The sequence below is a fragment of the Tetrao urogallus genome (genome assembly GCF_951394365.1).
Source record: "Tetrao urogallus genome assembly, chromosome: 2".
NCBI classification, from domain to species: Eukaryota; Metazoa; Chordata; class Aves; order Galliformes; family Phasianidae; genus Tetrao; species Tetrao urogallus.
Window position 1 is genome coordinate 106,573,114 of NC_136814.1, and position 25,915 is coordinate 106,599,028.

General features: G+C 41.8%; 1 protein-coding gene across 1 annotated transcript in view; it reads left to right on the plus strand.

The window, feature by feature from the left end:
- PKHD1 (PKHD1 ciliary IPT domain containing fibrocystin/polyductin) overlaps positions 1-25,915 on the plus strand; it is a gene marked incomplete at both ends in the record, with an annotated part of 221,724 nt that overhangs the window by 134,304 nt on the left and 61,505 nt on the right. The window contains 5 exons of the mRNA XM_079532472.1: positions 3,653-3,718; positions 5,775-5,894; positions 14,055-14,192; positions 23,037-23,150; positions 24,649-24,736. Of these exons, the coding sequence (XP_079388598.1) occupies positions 3,653-3,718; positions 5,775-5,894; positions 14,055-14,192; positions 23,037-23,150; positions 24,649-24,736 (526 nt within the window). The remainder of the gene's footprint in view (positions 1-3,652; positions 3,719-5,774; positions 5,895-14,054; positions 14,193-23,036; positions 23,151-24,648; positions 24,737-25,915) is intronic.

The following is a 25,915-nucleotide window of genomic DNA, read 5'->3' on the forward strand; positions in this document are numbered from 1 at the left end:
CATGTTACTGCTGTGTCAGAAGCAGGTCTGCAGTTTCCGTGGTTGTTCAAAAAAAGATATAATTTGATTACACTTATTGTCTTTCTAAATTCCTAGAGAATGATCTCACTTCCAGTTTGCTCCACGGGTTGTTGTAGTTGCTTCGTGTAGGAGGAAAACAGGCCCTTAAGACAGTTTGGTTCTAATATTAAAATACAGAGAATAAATGTATTTTTCTTCAGCCTTATTGCTCAGGGACAAAGGGGAATCCTAGGTGAAAAGCTTGAAAATTGCATTAATATTTCTTTGAAGGCACTGATATCCATCCTGATAAAATTCACCTCACATCCATTGTTTTGGATGGTCGGAAATGCTTCCATCATCCTTTCAGCAATGGTCTTGTGCGTGTGTGATGTCTGCAGCAGGAATTTCATTGCTTCATCTCCATCACTAATATGCTGCAAGCAGGAATCAGTCTCCACTTGCCCAGATACTTTTTTACATCATTTCTTAGTGCAGTATCCCCGGGATACCATATTTCTGGGCACCTCCTTGAATGGTCCCAAGCAGAGGAAGGGCAAAAAATCCTATCCCAGGTTCTCCAGCTTCTAGAGGTGTGTCGTACCACATTGTTGATTGTGGTGTCTAAAAGTTTTGATTTCCCTGTGATATATGTTAGCCCAATTGATGTTAAATAGCACAGAGGCGCTTGTTATTTGTTAGTCAGGCTATTGGAGCCATTTATCCTGGTTTCAGCCCTTCCTAATATCCACAGGCAAAATTCCCTGTCACTGCAAAGCTGATAAAAGACCAGGTTGCTCCTCCTTCATGTTCACTCAAAGAGCCCTAAACCAGAAAAAAGTTAGTCAGGAAGGCCTATATTTATGATTCACAGTCCAAGCATCCAGGAAGAGCTGTAATAAGGCAGAAAATTGATGAGCCTTATAAAGGTTTTATACAACTAAACCCTGGAGCCTTATAACTGCATTTTGTGAAGAGACACCTTAATTCAATGTTTACTAATGACGTCCTTTGCCTGTATTGCCTATATCTCTTCCTGTCCTGTACAGAAACAATGATAACGTACTCAATAGCAAAACAAAACAACCAGGATAACTATGTCACCATGGTCCTGATGATTCTCAAGGCCTGTAACCTGCTTTGATCACTTCTCAGGCAACGGAATGCGACAGGTTCATGCTCGTTGCACTTCATCCTGAATCAACATTAATAATTGTGATAGCAGCTGGGCTGGGGAGAATTCAGCCCCACATTCCTGCGCTGATGTGGAGGGTACAGATGGCCTATCGTGGTTTGAGTTGTCATGCCGTGTGGTTGGATGACACCTCAAACGTGGGAAGTTTTTGTTCTTTTCTCAGAAAATGGCTGTGCCTAGTTAACCCTTAACAGGTCCTTTCATCGCTGGGTGCAGGATCTGAACCCCTGTATGAGGTCTTTAGAACACTGAGCAGATTTTTTGTCCCCTGAGGATTTAATTAGGAGAACAGAACTTTTCTCTGAACAATGAAAACATCTCTGATTAGACAATTGCACTGTAGTGTCGGAAAAATCAAGCAAAACCCATTCATCAAGAAATAGGATAGTGTCAGGCTTGGTTCTCTCACTTGTCCTGACACTGCTGTGAATTGATGTAACACCTTTGGCTCCAGATTTGCTCTCTGAAAAGTGAGAGGAGAAGGAAGGACATCTTAAAAGAGGATCAAAAATGGCCCTCCAAGGCAGTCGTTTCTTAGTAGTCTCCCAGTCAGACTGTTGCTCCAAAGGTGTGATTTTCTTTCCCTTGCTAGTCTGTGTAGCCTAGAGGAGGAGCTCTGCCGGGGAGATTAATTTCTCCTGATACAGGTATCTTACATGAGTTGTCTAAGCCTACCCTGGTTATCCTTTACAGTCTACAGAGAGAGAAAGGTCTCTCTCTACAGCGTATCTCATCCCTAAGGAGTATAATAACATGGATGGATAGTTCTTTTGAGATACCTCCAGTGACACCGTGAGGGTCCAAGCTGACTAATTAGTCATCATTTCGAATTAGGTGAGATGTATGCCCTCTGCAAGGGTTAATGTTGGAGGAGGCAAGTGCCCATAGAAGGGTGTTGTCTAAAAGCCAGATTAACTGTATGCCAAAGACTTTAAGTGAGTATTTGATCCAGCAGGTGGCAACCCTGCCCATGGCAGGGGGTTTGGAACTAGATGATCTTTAAGGTCCTTTCCAACCCAAGTCATTCCATGGTTCTATGTTCCTATGTCCTCCATATGTCATTTTTCAGCTTCAGGCCACCTGAGGACATGGTGTTGTTCATTTCGAGCACTGTGTGATGGTTTGGGGCAGATTGGCTTGAGTGAACATGAGTTAGACCACAGCTACTGCTGGGAGAGAAGGTGTCGCTGAGGAACAGGGCTAAGGCACCTGATTACTAATTAATCAGATATGAGAAAAACCTCATGGAATCAGTTTCTATTTAATTATGGAAGCCTCATTTGGCATAGGAGCATATGCTGCTAACTCAATCGAGTGCTTTCAACTGACATCAAATAGTAATTATCGGAAAGAATCAAGTTTTTTGATTATTCATACTAATTTATTGAACACTTAAAATTAATGAACCTCAGTTATTTTAAATTTGCTCAGCTGCACTGGGAGAAAAAGAGGGAGGTAGGGAAGGGTGATTCTCACAATTTAAAAGTACAGAGACTTGTTTAAAGATAAAATAAGTAAATTACAATACAGCATGAAATCCCTTCGGTGGGTTGATACGTGTGTAGGAAAGTTCTGACAGAACTGAGGAAAGTTCTGACAATGGCTTTATTTATACAATTCTTCTACCCCAGAATTCTTCCAATGGCATTTTAGGGTCACCAGAAGGGGTTGGGCAGTGTAAAGGAGATTTATCTGTTTGGCAGAGCGTTTCTATTTTAACCTACGATTGTTCCAGTCTGGTGACTGAAAGGAAGTGCCTTTATAAGCCACTGGAGATGAAGAAGAGGTAGCCTTTCAGCTGGCTCTGAAGCAGTTTTCTTCTGCTCCTCTTAGCTTGCTTTGCATTATCCTGACCCCTCTCCTGCTGACAGTATACTGGCAGAAAGGTTACAACTGTGATAATTGATTCTGACCTCTTTTCACAGTACAGAACACAGGGTCCCTGTCTTCAGTCTATAAAGTCTGACTAATTAAAGCATCTCTTTTAGATACCAGATTTGGTGGGGGGAGGAATCAAAACCAAACTACAAAACAAAAGCTGTAATTTGTTGCTCGATCCAGTTAATACATTATGCATTCAATGGTGTAATATTGCTTGTGTTAGAGGAACTGCTGTGGATTTATAGTGGGATAAATGAGATTCATGTTCCAGCCTAGAATTTCTGATTGTTGAATGTTTTCTTTTAGCTCTTTCTAATGAGTTGTCTTGAGACCCTTAGTATCTGCAAATTAAAATGTATTTGTTTACTCCCTTCTCAAAATACAAAAAAAAAAAAAAAAAAAAAGACAAAAATGAGTTGGAAAAAACACACAGTCGTTCCTAAAAAATCTTGTCGTTGGAAATGTAAAATGTTGTCTGAGAGCCATGTGTAGCAATTCTCTCGCTGTGAATTTTTGTTGTCGATTTGGTGAATTTTTAAGGCCCTGCTGTAACTCCCTGCAATTCTCTGTGTTCAGTCACAGGAGCTGACTTAATTCAGCTGGAGCTGAAAGAGAAGGAAGGAGCCCCTTCACCTACATCAGGTGCGTGAGTCTGTGTCGGAAAGGTTCAGTCTGGGAGTCACACCATTTCCTTTTTACTACTTGTTCAGAACTGTATTGCTGCATTTCACTTCAGTGTTTTGTACATCTATCAACCCAACAGGGGCTCTTGGCATTCATTTAAGCATTTCATTGAGCCATATCTACCATTGCTCGTGATAAATGAATGATTCCACATTATAAAAGACCATAAACTTTTGCTAAGAAATGCCACAGAAGATCAGGAAGGTCATGGGGAATGTGAGAGTACAGTGTGTTTTAGTGCTCTGCAGTCATCTTAGTGTAATAGGCTGACATTACTGCACAGTTACACACCGAGTCAGACAGCATAATACACCGGAGATGGGGGAGACCTCCAAAACTGGATCTGAGTTTCATAGCCGCCCTGCTGTTTATTATCAACAATAATCATTTATGTAGCAGTAAGGCTTAGGTATTTTTTACAGAGCATTTTCCCCCTGAACCTATAAGTAAAGGAATACCCAGCCTTGAAGAGCTGATGCTGAGCTTCATTTCACTGTATGCTGGCAGCACAGTTTTTCTTCTCTGCAGCGCTCTTGAGTGATTTCTAGTCCACTGCACGTAGGCATGAGTTTGCCCCTGTGTTTTCAGTGATGTCTGGTGAAGCTCCCCTCATGAAAAAAAACAATTTCAGTCGGAGGTAGGTGCTTGCACAGGCCTCCAGAGGGAGGCCCAGTCTGCATTAGTCTGGGACATGAGAAACCGTGTGTGTGCAGGACTTCCCTCAAGGCTTTCCTTCCTCTGCTGATGGCACAGCAAGCTTAAGCAATTAATTTGTAAGACCGGCTCATTAGCTGTCTAAAATGCAAGCACAAGTACCTACACTTTGTGCATTTTATTTCTCCCAATGTTTTCCTGATGCTGCTGAGACTCAGAAGTTTCCCTTTGGATTAAGCTGAACATTAAAATTAAAACTTTGTAGGAGTTGCTACGTGTCCCATTTAAGCTGGTGTTTCACCACAGGTCTTCGTTACCACGTGCACAGCATTGCTTTTCTATGGGCTAAAAATCTAGTGAGAGTTAATTACTCATTTTTAAAAAAACTTTCACAATTTAGCATACTCCAGGAATTCAATCTGTTTTCTAGAACACTGGTGAAGAAAAACGTGTGAGAAGAGTTGACATTTTTTTGGTAATTTACTATTTTTGTCCTCTGGTATTGCCACAAAAGAAGAGGTGACTGGCTTGTATCTTTGCTTCTTCATTTTAACGTTGTGTTCAGAGTGCTCAGAGCCTTGGATGATGTAAGTAAAACTAATCATAGAATCATAGAATCACCAAGGTTGGAAAAGACCTCTAATTAATCCAGTCCACCTGTCCACCTACCACCTGTATCTCCCCACTAAACCATGTCCCTTAGTACAACATCTAAATGCTTCTTGAACACCTTCAGGGACAGTGACTCAACCTCCTCCCTGGGCAGCCTGTTCCAGTGCCTAAACACTCTTTTGGAGAAGAAATGTTTCCTAATGTGCAACCTGAACACCCCCTGATGCAACTTGTGGCCATTCCCTCTCATTCAGTCACTAGTTACATGGAGAAGAAGCCGTTCCCCACCTCACCACAACCTCCTTTTTGGTAGTTGTAGAGAGCTATAAGGTCTTCCCTGAGCCTCCTCCTCTTCTCCAGGCTGAACCATCCCAGTTCCCTCAGCTGCTTCTCATACCGCTTGTGCTTGAGACTCGTCACCATGAAGTTGTTGTTTGTGATGCGTATTCACAAACCATAAGCCTCAAGATTTGCTTCGCTTTTCCTGGATCCCAAACAATTTGAATCTCTTTTTCAGCTATCTTCCTGAAGTTTAACTCCAAAAATACAGGTCTGGGAGAGAGAGGTGTTTTTGTTTCTCCTATTGGCAACTTCCTTTAAGAATGGAAGGCAACATAGAGCAGTTAGTGTTGCTTCATCATTGACAAAAGGAGGATGGTAATGCCACAGATGCTTAACTATCTCAGAAACAATAATGCTCTCAGCTACTGAAAACAATAATTCTCTCTTCATGCGTCCTATTTTGTAGATCCTTCTGATTCTGTTTTGAAATGGTCGCACCCAGAGACATGGAAGGATGTGGAAAAAGGCTGGGGTGGATTCAACTGCAGCATCCCAGGTCCAGGAGAAGACGTCATCATCTTACCCAGTAAGGATGGAAATGATGGTGTTTGATTTCTGTAATGGTGCTTAGATCTCTCTATGTTAGTACACAACAGCATGTGTTCTTTGTCACCAGCCTCTACTCTAGTGTATGCAGGACCTGATCGTGTTGGTTTCTTGACCAACAAGTGTGATTTTTGGAACAGAATAATATTTTCTGTGTGCACGTAAACAGACAAAGTGTTACTTATGCTGATGTCCAGGCTTAAATGTATGCAGGGACTATATTTTAGGAGCAGGATCGTGGGTCATAAAGGTCTCATCTCTGGGCCTACCTCTCTATGTTTTGTGCAGGGAGGACATTTCACATTTCCACAGTTGTGCCACCTTCCATATTATTCTCCTTTTGCAATTCTTGGTATCAGTGATAACCTCTCAGTCCGTTTGCCATGAGTGCCTCCCAGATGTTTCAGTATCTGTCTGTATTTCAGCCTCAAACTTCAGTTAGATTTAAATACTGATTCAGTTTACAGTTTTATTGCATGAACGCCTTTCTGTGTTCTAGCAAAGATATGATGGAGCTTGCAGCAACATTTGGAGGAGAAAACTTGTGATAACCTTTTTACATAAAAGCTGACCCTGATCTGATCAGGAAGTTAGACTAAATGAGCATCTGAGGTTCCTTTCAGATTGAATTATCTTATGATCCTCTGAACACTGTGAACCTGACATACTCTGGGACCTGGTGTTTCTCCTCATTTCTGTGAAACTTTTAAGTCTGTGTGCCTACCACAGTTCCACATCTGGAAATAGGGATAATGCTGCTTCTTGTCTCTTACTCTTCCATGCATTTCTGGCATATGAAATCAATGTGGAAAAAAAGTTTCTGTTGTTGTGTGCTAGCATTTTGGTGTGGAGTGTAAATAGCAGTTTGGACTTAATTATGTATCATTAAAAATATGTCATCATTGTGCTAAAAAACAGGCTAACAGCCTTTACACTTGTTTGTCTGGGAGCTAAGTGCTGGGAAAACTGGGAGGGAAGAGAAGAGGTCTCAATGTAATCAGTTTGGAGTTTCTCCTTTGCTGAGACAGTTGGAGAGCCTGAAAAGACAGGCAGAAGGTCTGCTGATCTTTCCCTGTACTGCAAGGTCAGCATCTTTGCTCAGACCTTCTCTGAGCAACTATCCGTCCTTTAGAGCTGGAAGTTTTTTGGAGAGATCTTCCAGATATGAGGGTGACTGACAATATCAGTGGTCACAAGTTGTGCCAGATGAGGTTTAGGTTGGTTGTTAGGAAGAATTTCTTCATGGAGAATGTGGTCAAGCACTGAACTGGGGTGCCCATTACTGGAGGTATGTGGACATGATGCTGAGGGACATGATTTAGTGATGGGCCTCAGTAGGTCATGCTGGTGGTTGGATGTGATCATCTTGAAGGTCTCTTCCAGTGAAGATAATTCTGTGATTCTGTAACTGTTGAGTTGGATTTTATTTTGTTTTCCTTATTATGCTTCCAGGACGTGTTCTTAGCATCAAATCTTCTACAGAAATAACTGGGAAAAGCCCTATGCATGTAGCAAGAAATACTTCATATTCAGAAAAGATAAGTCACACTGCCCCCTCACTCAGCTTCTTGGAGACAGTTTGCATTGACTTGAAGGCTGGATAAAAGATTTTTGTCTGAAACATTCCCATCCTTGAAATTTCTGTTAAGTTTGACAGAATTTCAGATTTACTGAAACACTTTGTGAAGTTATTTTAATTTCAGCAAATAGCTTTTCTAAAAATAAAAGGCCTTAAATACAAAGTTCACAAAATACAAATTCACAAAATTAAAATATTTTATGCTGTTATTTTTCTTCTCAGGGAGGGGATATTTTAATGTTTTCAAACCGCAACACTGCAATATTTATTTTGAAATATTATTTGATTTTTTAAAGCTAAAAAATGTGTCCCCGATGACGTATTTGCCAGTTCTGTAGTGTGGAGGTCTCAAATATCCAAGGACATTTCAGATGGGGCTAAATGTCTAAACTAATTTACTATGATTGACATTTAGGCACCTTGTTCTTATCAGATGACTTAGTTCAGGCATCATAAAGTGCATCCTGAACAGCATTTCTGCAGACCACATTCAGGAGTGCCTGGAGAGAAAGCACAGCTTGCCGTTAATGTATGTCTCTAAACTATTCTGTGAAGGTGTGTATTTATTTCCCTTGTGTGTAGACACAGCACCATGTAAAGGCCTGGCCAGAGGGAATCTGTACCAGAACAAGGGGTTGACCCTAATCTACAAAGTCCAAGCGTGGCACCCAAAACAGTGGGCTTGCTTTTCTCTTCCCACAGCAGTACTCCACATGTTGAACTTGCACCTGTTTGCTAGTGAGAAAAAGTGTCCTTTCTCCCTGGTTCCTGTGCCACTCACACCTCTGTTGTACCTGACCCCTTATGTAGGCGTGAAGCAGCGATGCATTTCTTGCGTGCTTTGCTCTCTTTCTAGTCCTCTTGCTATGGATGAATTTTGCATTTTGTCCTTCCTTGATCTCAAAGAACAAGACAAGGGAACTACAACAGATCACGTTTCAACTTCTTGTGTATCACATTATACCCAGATCAACAAGCATCCCAGCTTATTATCTTATCCCACGACCAAAGCATTTCAGCCTTCAAAAACTGTAACTACGTGTCAGAGACAGACAAGAGTGCCAATGGTAGTGGAGGCCTCTGTACTGACATTAATAAATTATATAGAGTGTGTTCCTGCAGTCTCAGGAAGCAAATTACAATCTACACAGAGACAGGAGGTAGTAATTAAAAAAGCTTGGCTAACGGTTTGGAGTTTGATTGTTCTGATTAGGTTAGGAAAGCTAAAACTGCTTGCTGAGGTTCTGGTGGTCCTTTGCTGCATTGCAAATTCACCCATGAACAAATCACCTCTGTGTTTCCTGCGAATGTCAGCGTAATCCTCCTCCTAAGTGTCTCATTTTAAGCTGCTGCATGAGATATTGACTGCAGCCTTTGTGACACACCACAAGGCTCTGTCTACATGACTAAGCTGTGCCTGAAGCATCATGCACTGCCCACAGCCCAGCCCAACTGATCTAGTTCTAGAACTGGAAATGAGACTGCTGCATCAGCATGCTGATATACCAGAACTAATTAGCTCTCCTGAGAGGCAAAGCTCGTTAGCTTAGGCCTGTTGCTGTGCAATGTGGCCTCACAGTCTTTGGGGTCAAAATTTAGTGCCTGAGTGGGATTAGGCACTGAGAGCTTGCAATTCTGAATTGCAGTGTTCAGCTCCTCCACTGCAGGCAGTAAAACTGACTGGTCTTCAGAGGAGCTTTACTGAGTAGAAAAAACACAACTAAGTGTTTAACAGACAAAAAGAAGGAAACAGTATGTGAAAATGGTAGGACTGGTGGACAGGCCCATCTTATTCCTATCAGTGATAAAAAACACCTTGGCTTCTATCGCTAGAATTGAGATATATGATTAGCAGGTGTGCAGAAACCCTTCTCCTCACCCTTCCATTTCTGGAATTGTTCTTCTGTTTTAGTCCAAGAATAGCAACATGAGTACGAACACAAATTTGTCCATCACCTGAACTCTCTTGAGAAAGAACTGCTCGATTGCCCATCTGTCTCTTCTGATTACCCTCTCCTTGCTTCCTGCTTTCTTTTTCCTCTCCTCCTCATTCTTTTTGGCTTGAGATGTTGAAACCTGTATTTATGGTGGGAGTTGACAGTGTGCAGTGTCTTAAATTGGAATCATAGCCATTATTAGTGTGACAAGTGCACTGTATGCTCAAATGAAAGCGAGGCAAGAAGACTGGGCAAGAAGAAATTTCAGTCCATTTTTCATACCTTGCTTTGCTGCCACAACTGTGTATATGAGTTTCTAGTTGCAAGAGATGCAAGGTCCTTGCTTGGATCCAGAATCTAGAATGAAATAATTAAGAGCTGTTTAGTCATGGCATTTTATTCATGTTTCCCTTCCCATTTCACAGAATCATAGAATCACAGAATGGCCTGGGTTGCAAAGGCCCACAATGCTCATCCAGTTCCAACCCCTGCTGTGTGCAGGTCGCCAACCAGCAGCCCAGGCTGCCCAGAGCCACATCCAGCCTGGCCTTGAATGCCTGCAGGGATGGGGCATCCACAGCCTCCTTGGGCAACCTGTTCCAGTGTCTCACCACCCTCTGGGGGAAAATCTTCCTCCTAAGATCCAACCTAAACCTCCCCTGTCTCAGTTTAAGACTCTCAGGATCCCTCTGTTTCCCCCTGCTCTAGCAGGGCCAACCAGATCAGGGTGCCCAGCACACAGCCAGGGGCTGTGGGGGATCTCTGTGAGTAGCCTATTTTAGCTACTCCTAATTATCTGTTCTGGAAGCTATCCACAGTGATTTTCAGCTTGAAAGCCAAGTTCTGGGCCTATCTCTGCATTACTGTGTCAGTCCTCTCATCCCTGAATGAAAAAAAAGCAAGTAATGGTTGTTCAGATCCTGTTTCTAGTGCAAAGAACTGCAGTGGGGGACTTTGATCCAGGCTTCACACAGTGCTGAAATCTCTGAGTGAATCTGGAGAGCTGGAAATAAGGATGAATATGAAGGTCTTCTGGTTTTGCCCTATTCGAAAGCATTGGTGAAACTCAGAAGTTCTTGCAGCAGAGGTGGGTCTCTCCTGTTACATTAACTTTCAGTGCTGGAATGCTGCAAGTCTCCTTAGTGTCTGACTCCCCTGAAGGTCTAAGTCTCTTCCAGCTGGATAATTCTGGCTTCAGGAATATGCGTTGTTATCTCTTAACCCTCCAGAGCTGCAGCCGTCCCGCAAGGACTTCTTGAATTCACCACACAGGCTTGAGCAGCTTCTGCACCTTGAAAACCAAGCTGGAGGAGTTTAGTCATGCTGGTCTGGCAGCATTAGCTTCTCAAGCCCTTGGATTTTCAGGGCTTTGCTTTATGGTTTTCAGTGTGACACAGTCCTGACGCAGCGCGCTCAGGGTTGGGAGGAGAACGTGTTATAATTCCAGCTGGTGGAATGCTGTTTTGAAGGGTACTGGTATGATATCATGTAGCCTCTGGCAATTTCTTTTTCTTCCTCTTCTGCTTCTTCTTCTTCTTCTTCTTTTTTTTTTTTTAGTGGTGGAATTCACTTTGTTATTCATTTTCTGATTTTGATTTTCTTTGAACTTTTCCTGTTTGAAGAGATGAATGCTGGAGTACTGTATCTCATATAATAGCTCTTCTGTTGTGCCTGATTTCCATTCAATGGCATGCTATGGTGTTTTATAGTGCAATACAGTTGATCAAAGGCATTTTGTGTCAGTGCTGGAGTCATTAGCGAGTTCTCAGTGTGGTACATCTGAACATTAAGACTGTAGCATACCTGCGAGCTTTTGTGTAGAAGAAAATATATGGATAATGAAATCTAGCCCTGTTTTCAGGCTTGAACTATTGCTTTCTAAAAGCAGTTGCTTGCTATTATGAGAATGTCTTCATTGGAGAATAGCCACTCAATTCTGTCATTCTGTGAAAGTAAATCTCTTGAGCTCAGTGACTGAAGGTTTATGATTTTAACCCCTTTGTAGCCATCTCCTTAGAATATATGACTGAGCATATTTTGTACGGACTGTGTTCATCCTGAGGCCTCCCTTGAATCTGTTTGTCTTTCTCAAGTGTGCAAGAACCTGTTTGGCTGCAAAGGAGACCTCTGTTGTCTCTACAGAGCAACGTTTCCCCCTCTGAGAACTTCATACCCCAGGCATCACACCCTGTGGCTCTGTTCAACTGAGGAAACCCCAGGTTTGCAGAGATTCTCTGGGAGAATTTCATATAACTGTGTTTCAGGGCTCACATGTATGATGCTACAGTTACAGAGAGGCCGCAATTTCCTCCAGGAAACCTTTTTCTGAAGAACGTGCAACTCAGCAAAAAATGCCTGTTCAAGACAGGAACCTGACATATAAATAGTATGCCTAGGAGCCCTTCTTTTCCTTGTAAAAATGTTTCAGTCTGTGTTTGATGAATATACTTATGGCCTTTGTCAGCTGCAGCTTTTTGCCACATTCTCGAGCTGTGATTTCACAAACTAGATCCCCGTTCTGTCTGAGAGATATCATTTTAACAACATCTTTCCCCTTATTCTCTTCCCTCTGTTTCGTATCCTCACATACTGTGCCTAGCCTTCTCAGCTCTGCAGGGCATAGGACTACACCTGTCCTATAAAGAGATTACAGACAAGAGTTTCTTCATGCCTATGAAAATATACGGAGTACTGTCGGTATGAGATTTAGGGAAAAAAATGTTGCACTTGCATTTGCTCTGTAGAGACTTACTACGTCGGAATGCTGTGAGAATGTCACATGTTTGAACGATGCTTCAGCCCGAGAATGCAGGGATTTTTTTTGAGATGGGGGTGTTCTGAGTGACCATGGATAGCTGCAGTGCTTGGTGTACGCTTCGAGAACAGAGCACCCAGTGTGTCCTTTGCAGATATCCAGAGAGAAACAAGGAAAAAAAATGGAAAGGAAGACTGAGAAGACTGAATTACAAGGACAGTGTATGAAGAAAGCATGAGCAAATCTGTAAGCAGACCCAGGCCCCCCGAGCACGCAGTGATTCCCTCTCCCTACACACCTGTGACGCATCAGGACTGCAAAACCAAAGGACCTGGGCATGCTAACATTGAACCAACCTACTCATATCGTTGCAGTCCCCTTCTGCGTGTGCTTTGTGTGGTTTTATGTTTCCTGCAGACAGTTTGAGAAGATTTAACAAACCTTCACAATGAATGGCTCACTGATTGCCTGTTCCCAGAAGAAGACTTTCCTGGAGCATTGCACGGTTCTGTTTTTGTCAAAGAGGGTGCTAATGGCGTTGGCAGAAGCAAAAGAGTTAACATCTCATTCACTTCTGAAGATGTTGCATGTCAGTGAGAGTTTCAGGTGGCCCATTCACACTTCTGTGTCAAAGGCCACTGGAAAATGTGTGCTCCTTAATCCCTTCTGTTTTCTGTAGCTGTGCCTCACAATAAATACGCATGATATCAAAGGAAGGCCACAGGAAATCTCTGAGTAGGATTTGGCAACTTCCCTTATGTTGACAGTAGACATTTTCTGCAAGTTATTTTTATGAAGGCCACAATCCTACAGGGGACTTCTGCTCCACATTAAGAGTCTGAATGGCAGCATCTCATCGAACCCTTCTCCTCTTTACAGGCACGTCCGCTGTGTCTGAGATTCCATTCCAGGAAGCTGCTACTCTTGTTGATAACGAAAGGAGCTGAACACTGCAATTCAAGGGTCTGAGGTGGTTTCCAGTGAAAACCTCCCAGTGACATTAAAGGACATTAGATGTGTCCTGAGGGGGGAATTCACCTCCCTGTGGTGGACTACCATTAAGATAAGCGCTGTTTAAGTCCTACTCATGCCCTAGAATGAAAGCTTTATTGGCATTTGGATGGCTCATCGACTGTAAATTTGCACATTTGGGGGGGCAGCAGTGATGTCAGTGTGCTCAGCAAATGCCAGTCCAAAATTAACAGAAATAAGCTAGCCCAGGAAGTCATGAATTGATCTCCGGTGGTATCCAATGCTGTATTGCACTTCTGGTATCAGCTTGGTCGAAGTGGGGATCAAGGAATTTGGAAATGGGGTCAGAAGTGACTCACGCTCCTTGCTTTATCCTCAAGTAGCCGAGGGAACAATGATTCCCTTGGTTTCTGTCAGTCTACCAACTAACAGGGAATGCAGTCGTTTTTCACTTCATTCATTCTTGTTCTCTGCAATATCACGAGGGAAAAACATCATCTGGACAGCTTAAATTATTCACGCTGTATTGTATTAGTTGATCAAGATTTATTTTCACAAATAGAACCAGACTCACCCAATGAGATCGGCACATCTCCAACTTGCTGCCATTCATATGCATTCTTCATGTTCATATGTGACATTCGATGAGACTTACGCACACAAATATAAATATAATATTACAAATATGATGTTATCATTCATTTATCAGATTAAAGTCATGCCATGGATGCTCAGCTGCAGATGAAGCTCTGGCTGTGGAAGTGGCACAAACGCACAAGTCCTGTTCCACTGGTTCTAATTGAAAATTTAAATAATCTAATCTCGAGAAAAGCAAATGTTTCAAGCTTCTCCACTTTCATGCTTACATTCCAAATCACTTTCTGCTTTCTTTCCCAGACCGGACCATCCTGGTGGACACAGATCTTCCTCCTCTAAGAGGTCTCTACATCCTTGGGACTCTTGAGTTCCCCACCAACTCCAGCAATGTCCTGAGTGCAGCCTGTATTGTGGTTGTGGGAGGTACACTGAACGTGGGTAAGTGAACAGCCTGTCTTGGGGTTACCTGGAGTTTTATTTCTATTCTTGATGGACGAGGAAAGAAGGAAACCTTTTGGTTTAGAAACCTTCTAGTCATTCTGTTACCTCTTCCCAGGTAATAGCAATAGGAGAAGAGGTAGGCTTTAAGTTGTGCCAGGGGAGATTCACGTTGGACGTTAGTGCATAGGCTGCTCAGGGAATGGTGGTGTCATCATCCCTGGAGGTGTTCAGGAACCCTGGAGATGTGGCACTGAGGGATGTGGTCCATGGGCGTGATGAGGGTGAGCTGGGGTTGGACTTGATGATCTTAAATGTTTTTTCCAACCTGAATGATTCTATGATTCTACTGCTGCAGTATCTATCTGGGTGTCAGCAGTGTGGACCCTGAGAATCCATTATCTATAAATGAGAATCCATTAACTATACAAGGATTATCTGCTGGAACTAATTACATGTTCACTTAATAGCATCATATTACAACTTTGGAGTCCTTGCTCCACTGAAGTCAATAGCAAAACTTCTCCTGATTTCATGGTGGCTGAGATTTCATCTGGAGCTTGTGAAAGTCCTCCCTACTTCACGTGGGGCTGCTTCATAAGACAGCAATTCCTCAGGGCAGGTTCTTATTCAAGCAGTGTTCAAGCAGTCCTTGCTGTCTGTGAGGCTCTTAATTGTTGTAACAGAGATATTCAAAGCCAACATAAGCAAAAGGTGGAAAAGCATTTTGTCTGAAAATCTCTCCATGTTGTACATTTGGCACAGCTGGATTCAGAACATTTGTTCTTCTCAACCCACTGTACAGCTGAGGTGCTGCCTGGCCCTAATTCTAGTGCTTTCAGAGTCCCCACTATTACTGGGGCTGTTCCACATTACTTGCAATGGACAGCTCAGTGTTTTTCCGCACAGAAGTTATTAAGCAGTTCCCTTTAATTATCAAGGTTCCTAAAGCTGGGCATTGTATTTACTTACAGGAATCCTTAGGACTCTGGGATCACATTGTTGATCACTGTCTGACCTTTCTCAAGATTGGTTTCATGAACTTTAAAAAGATAATTTGTTTGTGATCTCCAGTATTTGTTTGCTGTTAATCTCAAGGGACTGTTTAGTTAATACAGCGGTGGCCAAAAGAGTTATTTTGCTGCCTTGTTTCCTATTGCAAAAAAAAAAAAGGGTTTAAAAGCTAAATCTGGGAGGTTAATGTATCTATATACTTAAAAGACTCTCAGTCATTTCTTAGTTCCAATCTATGGTGCTTTAAATGTGGTTTCATATTGGTTTTAAGAAAAAGCATGTGTTCGCTGCTAAAAAGCTTATTAAAAAACATAGAAGCACTTAGCTGCACAAAGTCCCCTGAAGCATACCTGTGACTAGTCATGACATTAAAAGCCAAACAGGTATTTGCAGCTGTTGAATCATGGTCCAGCTTCTTCTGGAGAGATGCCCTTGCTCCAGCTTGAGCTGCAAAGATGATAGGTGGGTAGAAACCTCAAGTTTCCAACATCTTTCACTGGCTTCTGTGCTTGCTTCTAAAATTGAGATTGCGTGTGTTTTCCCTTCCTCTTTCTCTTCTCATGTGTTCAAGGCCTAAAGGTAGCTTCTTGGAGCCCATCTGTCCAATCCTGGCTGTTCCGTGCCTGAAGGAAGGTTCTGAAGCCCATCTGTCCAATTCTACCCCACCCTAAAGAAATCCTGACACAAAGTAGATAATGAGACAGTTTAGTAAACAAATTTAATGGATGTGGACATCAACATTCAACACTGTCTGAGCAGGATCTGAGGTTGACATCATGTGATCCAATTTCCTCCCTGTTGTGTAACATCTCCATGCCCCGTTTCTGGCACAGGAATTTTTGGCCATGTAGTTGCTGCAAATCCAGTGGCCTGTGCCAAAGCAACACTTCCAGGCAGTACGAGTATGTTGTTCACTTCAGCTGCTAGAGAATGATGATAAGCTCTGAAAACACAACTTACTTGTACTTTGGTACCCTTAATAGCACTTGGCATCTTACTTTCAGGTAAAAATAAACTAAGTCAGGTGGTTAAGACATAATTGTAAGAAATTCAGTGACATTAGAAATATGTAACAAAGGAAAAATCAGGGTAAAAGTGGAGTTTTTGAAACATCAACCAGATCCAAATGATTTTGATAAAACAGTAATTTGTAGGGAAACTGGGATGGGAAGATACAGCAAAAGCTGGGAGATCTGGGAGGCCTTTGATGTTGGAGGGTCCATTGTCTGTTCTTCAGTGTGTGGCATAATCCGTGGTCAGTGTCAGTTATGATCAGTAGAATCAGTGAGCTCTGAGATTATTCATGCTCTGGAACGGATTGAAAAACCTCTGTTTGAGCCCTCAGACAAACAAGAAGCAATGTGTGGGTCTATCCGCAAAGTGATCCTAGCCCCTCAGCACTGTTGCCTCAGGGTGATCTGATGATGGTATCAGCAGTAACATTCAAGTAATACCATTTATTTTTACCTTTCTGAGCTGGCAATTGTTTAAAAAAGCAATTATTTTTCCAATCTGTAACAGAAGAGATGGAGATTCAGAGAGAATAAGTGATTTGCTAAATACCCTCAGTGCACACTTTTAGATGAAGAAAGGTAATGCTCATCTCAGTGTACCAGAGGTTCTTTTTATGTTCTGTCCTGCGATGGTTCATTTTAACCCAAGTCAGCAATATAGAGCAGACAGCATGCATAGAAATTGATCCCTTCCTGTGCTGAAAAAAGCTCTCAGTTCTTGATAAAGCTGTAGAAGATGTTGGAGAACCTTCTGTACACATTGATCTGTTGGATTCATCCTGATTTCTGCTATGCTCATCCAGGTTATTGTTTGCTTTTTGTAGTAGAACCACTAACTAATTACCCAGATAGCATTTCTCTTTTCAGTCTCAACGCAAGAGGCCATATCCCTGGAGGCATTCAAGGCCAGGCTGGATGTGGCTCTGGGCAGCCTGGTCTGGTGGTTGGTGACCCTACACATAGCAGGGGGTTGGAACTAGATAATCTTTGAAGTCCTTTTCAACCCAGGCCATTCTATGAATCTATGACATGTTAATGATGATTAATGCTCAGCCTCATATGGACAACTGAGGCTCAAGCGAGTCTTACCAATGGACTTTCTTCTCCAGCTTCTCCACTAGCTCAGTTGGGTACCATATTCTTTAGTTGTGAGCTCAGAGTCCCATCAAACAGTCCCATTACATCCCTGTGCAGCTACATGACTTCTGTTGAACATGGGATACTGCAAGAAGTTTTTCATCCCAGATAACAGAAAAAGCGTTTTGAAAAGTTCACTGCACCATCTGCATCTCCTTTGTTTCATCTCTCAGCTTTCATCTCTTTGTTTCTTGCTCTTTCCAAGCCATTGGTTTCTTTCAACTGATAGTATCAATCTGGGGTAGAGATTTGGTTTGCATGCTTAAGGCACTTATGTTTACTTGTTACATGTGGACATCAGCCTGTGAGCTGCTTCTGTGGGACTGCTTGATATGGTTATCTAGATTAAAATATAGCCTAAGCTGCTCTGTCTGATCTTTGTTATCTCACATGTTCAGGGAACAAGGATTCACCTACATGAAGAAACCGCAGCATAGTCCATTGAATCATGGGATCATGAGATTTGGAAGGGACCTTTAAAGACCGTCTGGTCCCACTCCCTGCACTGAGCAGGGACATTCACAGCTCCATCAGTGCTCACAGCCCATCCAGCCTGACCTTGGCTGTCTGCAGGGATGAAACATATGAATCTCCCTGGGAAAATAGTTCAGATGCCTAAAAATAGGAACTTTGAATCACTTAGGGCACACTCAGGAATCCCATCTGGCTCTGTTCTCTTGTTGATCCATGTCTCCTATCTGTCATCCTCACACGCTGGATTTGAAGAAGTCTAGAGCTCTCAAATGACTCTAGGTATCCATATTTTGGCAGCTGAATCTCATCTTTCATCTCGCTTATTCATCTCTCATTTCTGGCTGCTGGCTGCAGCTCTCTCTGTCTGCCTCTTATCTCTTCTGCTTGTTTGGCAGCAGCAGCTATAAGAGGCAACAACATGATGCCTCCTTCGTACAGCTTCACTGCAGAGTATATCCTGGACATGTGAAGAAATGCCTTGTGAAGGATAACCAACGCTATGCACTGACCACAGATAAACATTCTGCAGGTCTTCTGGTGACAATGCACCACTGTTATCAAAGTAGCTGGTCAGGCAGAGTCCAAGAAGTTTCAGATTTGGGAAACACAGAGCTTCTATTGGAGAAGGTCAGAGGAAGATGCTTAGCAAAGTCTACTAATAGAAGGAAGGGAGCCTTATCTCAGAGAATTCCTTGCTCTTATATGCAACAGCTGTTGCAGAGTGTTATGTTGTAAATAAAAGAAAGGTTAGAAGACAGGAAACACCCGCTATCCTGAGAAGGAATTGAATGGGATTTGCTGTGGAAAAATAGAGAAAAAAAGCGTTAAAAATTGTCAAGAACATCTGGAATCGGAGTAAAACACGAAAACAATGGAAAATTCTTTTGAAATGCAACAGAAAACCAAATCCAGAGCAAGTGAAAATCTGGGTAGAAAAAATATACCCTTCTCTCTGTTCTCTCTCTTTTTTTTTTTCTTCTATTTTTCTATGCCATACATGGTATTTTTTTGTATATTGTGCCAATTTTTCCCGAAAGAGCATCAATTTAGGCCCTCTGCGGAACTGCACACACCTACAGTGAGGCTGTGTGATGTGACATCAAGCACCAGGGAGACTGGGAAGGCTCTGTGTTGTCACTGTGTTGTGCCTGTGCAGGCAGCCCAGCTCTCTGGCATCGACATGATTACTCCCATCTGCACCGAAGAAGGGGAAAAAATATTGCTTGGGAGCTTTGCCCAGGCTGATCTGGGCAAATTAGCACATCCTAGCTGCAAGAAGATGTGTGTTTGAGAAGGTCTTGCCTACTTTGACAGGGTGAGAAGCTGGGCTTGTTCAGCATGGGGAAAAGAGGCTGTGGGGTCACCTCATTGCAGCCTTCCAGTACCTAAAAGGAGCCTACAGACAGGAGGGGAATCAGCTCTTTGAGAGGGTAGATAACAGCAGGTCAAGGGGAAATGGCTTTAAGCTCAAGGAGGGAAGATTGAGGTTGGATGTCAGGAGGAAGTTCTTTCCTATGAGAGTGGTGAGGTGCTGGAACAGCTGCCCAGAGAGGCTGTGATGCCCCGTCCATCCCTGGAGGTGTTCAAGGCCAGGTTGGATGGGGCCCTGGGCAGCCTGGGCTGCTATGAAATGTGCAGGTGGGTGGCCCTGCATGTGGTGGGGGTTTAAGATTCATGATCCTTGAGGTCCTTTCCAACCCAACCATTCTATGATTCTGTGATTCAACATATGCTGGCACTGTTCCCTCCTGAACTTCTCTGCATTTCTCACCAACCAGTTCTGTTGGCTTCTGGTCGCAATTACCCTTTTCTCACCTCTCTGCCAGCTGTGCTTTATCATCTCACCTTATGATCAACCAGGCTGTCGTCAAATTGGCAAGCCTATAAGGAGCACGGAATGGGATCCATTTCTCTGCGTCTGATGTGCAGGATGGGTAATTTAAGAGCTTTGTGACTTTCTGTAAGGCTTACTCACCACAATAAAGTGGTGCAAGTAACTTGAAGTTCTCACATCCAGAGTTCAAAGACAACACTTAAACCCAGATCCTTCACATGTGTGTTGCAGAGATGATGATTCCCGTGTCTATAGCAACTCTTTTTTTTTTTTTTTTTTTTTTACCAAAATGACTTATTACAAAAGCTGTGATTTCCTAGGACCGTTATTTCACATGATCATGAAAGTTATCCTGCCCGGTGACTTTTGTGCGTTAACTATTTTGGATTTTCCTTTGAGTAAGCTGAGGGAGCTCTTCAAGACATGTTTTATCACATTTTGAACGTTCTTCACTTTCTCCCCTATATTCTTCTCTTCCAAACTATCGCTGTGTTGGCTTACCACTTACCTGTGTACTTCCAGTCCCTTGATACCCCTTTGGGGCACTGACAAATTGTCATATGCCACAGTGGTTACAGGATCTCTTGACCTGCTTGAGCTGAAAGTCCTATTTCAGTCAGTCAGCCTGGAAACCATTGTGTGCCATATTCTTGTCATACCGATGTAGTTTGTTAATCAGAAAGTTTTGTGCTACCAAGTCAAATGCTTTGGGGAAGCCAATTGTATCATATCTTTATCAACTGTAGTCTCATGAGAAGGTGATAACAAGGCAGTTTCACAGGACCTATTTTCTATTAAGCCATGTTGATTGGCATTAATTATATCGTCCCCCCTTAACGATTTATTAATTGTGTTCGGGGTTGGACATTCCATTTTTATTTTTATTTTTTCCCCCTACAATCAGTGTCAAGTTGACAGGGCTGTAATTACCTGGTGCTCTTGCTTTTATCTTTCTTTGAAATATTGGCACAGTTGTAGCTTTCTTCAAGAGCTCTGAGATATTGTCAGTGATCCAAACTTACTGAAAAGTCCACCTTAGTAGTTCAGTGAGTTTCCAGGCCAACTCTTTGGTATTCCTTGCATTCATGTTACACTCGTTGACTTAAAACTATTAATAGAAATAAGCAATGCTGGGGTTATTTTTGTTCTAAATATTTAGAAAACAAGTCTATTTTTTCTAGTCACAGACACCTCCTGCATTCTTTTATGTAGAGTACTGTTAACAGTTTCCAGGCAACTAACCATTCTTATGAACATCATCTTCTCTTTTTGGGTTTCTTTTTAAAGGATTTAATACGGTGATGAGTAACCATGAATTTTTATTGTAGCTGCTTTGTTTCTCACTCTGATTTGAGAGAAAGAGAGATTTTAACAAGGGCAGCATTCCCTAAAATATTGCCATGCTTTTTTAGGATTAAAAAAAAATAAAAAATCACAAATTTTAGCTAAATGTAGATATATTTCTTTTTAAAGCGTCATAACTTCCAATTCAAGCCTTTAAAGTTCACATTTCCAAACATTTCTCTGTGACTGTCGAGCCTGGAAGCCCACTTAAAGATTGTTTTAAAGTCGAGCTGAGAGTGGAATACATTACAGAGCTATTTTTAATTGACTTAATTAGAAAAAAATATTAAGCTCTTCGTAACCAGCAGTAAAATAATAACACTGGTGATAACACGAATAATAATTCATAATGATAAAAACGCCCCAGTTGAAAGGGTTGTCATTATGATTAGGAAAAGGTAACTGTGAATACTTTCATAACACCAGCGTTAAGTTGCCTAAATATTTTCCTTGAGTCTTTCTTGGGTCATCATCGTAGCTGATAACTTCATCACTGGGGGCAGGGTTGACCTGAGGTCGGGGAAGGTATGTTCAGGGTGAGTATTTCAAATCACATCTTGCTGGGAGGGTGAAGCCAGGAAAACAGTCACCCTGGGTACGAAAATAGACACAATAGTCCGTGTAACTCTTCTGCAGCTCTAGCTGGATGTTTGTTTAACCTAGTGCATCAGTGGTAAAAGTCCTTGTCGCGTGTTTTCCCCTCTGAAACTAGTGTTTGTCTATGGGAGGTATGGGAGTTTAAACAAGAAAATCAAGATGAGTTGGATGGATGATGGACACTGTGTGTTTGAATTCCATTCCTGTTCCCAGAGCAGAAACAAGGGATGAGATTGGGATGAGACGTGCTGGATGGAGAGCATGCAAGTCTTGTGCTTTTGGTCTTTTATCCTTATAAAACTGCACAGTGAATTTATATGCCCATAGATATCAGTCAGACAGTGCTGGGGAGCAATGAATTTATTTATTGATTTCAATTAATTTAAAAACACTCTTTAAAAGGAATGTTTCTTTGGGATACAAAATCAGCTATCTTTTCCAAACTAGTAATTTTTAAATATTAAAAGAAGATGACAGGCCAGCTAATTTTGTATGGATATGTATATATTTTTTAGTTCTACATCTGCTGCAGTTTTCTGTTGCATAATTGATTTAATCTCTAATTTTAAAGGAATGCTGAACTCTTTTACTGGACTCCGCATACATTTCTCCAGGGCAAAAACTGTCCTACTTTTTCCTCCCTAGTATCTGTTTAATGTTGGGCCATTTTCTTCTGAAACTGTAAACTACCCTTGGTGAAATAAATGAAGTCACAGTTGGAATACAGTTTACTGTACAGACTTATCACAAGATAAGAGCAACATCACACGCACCAAAACTTGTTGGGTATTTTCTTTTTCCCTCCACTAATAAAAATCTTTCTGTTGGTTTGGAAGGCTGTTCTTAGCCATCCTGGCTGCAGAATGGGAACAGTTATCTCGGAATTGGTGAAATTTTAAATGAGCAGAAAGGAAAAGATGAGTGGGGGAAAGAAATGCTCAGTGATCAGAGATGAATGAGAACCTCCTGTCTTCACACACTCATTGCTTGACCTTGGGCAAACCCGCCTGGGACTCTAAATTTAGATTCAGCTCTCCATTCCCTTTTAATTTAAGCACTTAACTGAAATATCTGAGTTTGGAGCAGTCTCTCCAGGCTGCCTACAAAGTCAATGGAGAGGCTGCCACGTCCAAGGGGCAATTCAGGCCATATAGGATGTGTGTGAGTCATCCGATGAAGGAACTTTTCTTTCTCTCTGCTGACTCCAAGGAGAGCCTTGGGCGTGCATGATCCTAAGTTATGGGATGTGGACAGAATGTTTCCACAGACACGACTGGCATTCTCTATGTTCAGCTTAGCTCCTAGAGAGACCTCTGGCAGGGAGCAAGGTGCATGGGAACCATTTCCATGAGACAAGGGAGAGCACCATTTCAGCATCACAAAACCATTGATACCTCTGTGGTGGTTGTTGCTGTTTTCTCTTTATTTCAGGTTCTTTTCAACATCCTCTAGAAAGGGATTCAAAGCTACTGATCCTTCTTCGGGCATCTGAAGGGATTTACTGTGATCATCTGGAGGAAATAAATGTCCACCCAGGGAGTATTGGTATGAGACATGAGCATAACTCCTTATAGCATACCAGTCTTAGGCAATTGCCAAGTCTGCTTTTGTTGAGACTACTACTGTGCCACACAGAAGAAAAAAACATCTTACAAATGTACATCCATACTTTTGAGGTAAAACATTTACCAGGTCAGTTCCTAAAGCTTCTGTGGAGTTTTTGTTAGGACAGTAAGCAAAAAAATGTCCAGTTTGGAGGTCTTAACATGAGAAATTAGAGGGCACAATCATGATAAACATTAGCATGGTCGCAGTGCATCCAGTTCCATTTATAAATATAACATTTGTTTAAATGGTTGGTTTTACCAGGGTGGATAGTGATAGAACAAGGGGAATGGTTTAAAACTGAGACAGGGGAGGTTTAGGTTGGATATGAGGAGGAAGTTTTTCCCGCAGAGGGTGGTGAGGCACTGGAACAGGTTGCCCAAGGAGGCTGTGGATGCCCCATCCCTGCAGGCATTCAAGGCCAGGCTGGATGTGGCTCTGGGCAGCCTGGGCTGCTGGTTGGCGACCTGCACACAGCAGGGGGTTGAAACTAGATTATCTTTGATCTTGACCTCAAAGAATCATCTAGACCTTCAGCCCAGGCTGTTCTATGATTCTATGATTGAAAGACTTAATTCATTGGTGGACTTTTGTAGAAATTCAGTTCCATGATCAACAGCAATTTCTAGGATCTAGATTTGTAGACTACTACAGCAGTTTGGAGAAAAATGAATAATCCATCAAACCCCACAGTCTGCATGTAAGACACTAAGAAACTGTTACACACACTGATCAGGAAACTAAAAACCTAGCAGATGAGTAAGCGGAATGTTCAGAAGGCAAGACAGAAACTTAATTTACATAGGAAATTAATTCTGAAGGGTTTTTTAAACTCTAAAAACCTTAGGAGGTGAAGTTTAGCTGTGGCTAACAACATGACTTTCTATCATTTTTTAGGGCATCATCTTAGGGGTGAGAAAAGCAGACATATATTGCTGCAGTTTTACATGTTATCATAAATCAAATAAGACTTTGTAACTGTCCATCCTATCATCTTAAACCACTACAAATGGAAGGTCATAGGAGGTATTTCTTTGTGGGATAACCTGAGTTGCATTCCCAATACTTGCCATTGTCTTCTTTAGGACTGTCGTAACATGGGCTGTAGTGACTTAGTGAGCATGGTGGTCATGGGTTGACAGTCTGGTCTCTTCCAACCTTAATGATTCTATGATTCTGTGACATAGTATGTCATGAAAAAGTTGTCCAAGTGGGACATTAACCCACCCACTAAAACGGAGGCCAGCAAACCCTTTCTTGGCTTTATGTGCAACAGTCGTTTTAAAAGTTATTTATTTCTGCTTTATTCTCTATTTCAAGTTATGTGCTGTTCATACACTTCTTGTAAAACATAGGAAAATGCTTTAATATAGAGAAAGATTTCAGTATATTTAGTTACTCAATATTTCCCTAACTTTTGCTTTCTATTTTTTTCCAGGGGTTTATGGGAAGGTGCAAATTTATAGCTCTTATCCTGGGAAGTCTTGGACACATCTTGGAGCTAGTGTTGCTCCTGGCAATGAAAGGTGATCTTTTGCCCAAATATGGCTCCAAACGAAATGAAAATTCCCGTTTCTGTGGCTTATACTAATATTTCTCTTTTCCTTTGTGATAGACACTGTTTAAACTATGTCTAGGTAGAAGAACAGTTATGTGTGGCTCCTTGCAAGAAAATTATACAATTTTTAGATTCAGTTCTAAAGAGGAACAAAGCTAAGATTTTTTCTTCCCTCTGTCCTTCCTTTTTTTCTTTTCTCTTTAATTCCATCCTTCTCTCTGTCTTTTCTTTCCTCCTTCTCTCCCTCTGTTTTTCCTTTCTTTTTGGATGAAATCCTCAATGGCTGATATCTTGGTCATTAGGATGTTCATTTTGACTTGAGACTTACATATGTATTTCACCTCTGAATTAAACAAAACTAAGAAATCAGTACTTCAGTAAGTATTGTCTGCAAGTAAGCATCATTTATGTGAATCATAATTTCTCCTATCTGAGAAATCTTTTTTGTATAGGCAGTGAATTAGACCGGAGAATATAAGGTTGCTTGCACAACCCAAGGAGTAAGGTATTTTAGATGTGACTCTTTCAGGATATGTATTTTTCACTTTTCTGATATAGTTTTGATTTCTACCTTCTCTCTCCCATTGCTGCACCTCCATAGCTTATTATAGCTGGTGCAGCAGACATAACTACGTGGGCCTATTTCAGTAGGAAGGCTTTGTGGAAACCACATCTTAAGGCAGATTAAGTGGAGCTACCACATCTGCTTGTTAGATGAATATGTCTGCTGCCTGAAGTTCAGGCTTTTGACCTAAGCCAGGGAATGTGTTTGTGTAAGGATCTCCCCTGTAAGTCCCTTGACCACTCACTGTTAGCTATGTAGCATGGCCAAGCACCTGTCTCTCCGGAGTTCTTATTCCTGACTTTCTTACATGAAATTTTCATCAAGTTTTTCAGTAAGTCTTCCAAACGCTTAACTTCAACCATGTAGGAAAAAGAAAATACCTAACAGTTAGGCCTAATAAAAACTCATTGGAAGAGATCCCACCTAGGTAATGGTGAAATATCAGCATTTAAGAAGGAATTATTTGTAGACTCATTGTGGAGATTGACAGCGGAGGCACACAAACCTCAAAAACAGAATGTTTGTTGCTAGCTCTCACAGACTTGAGTATCTAATATAAATTGATCGTTTAAAATTGTTGTA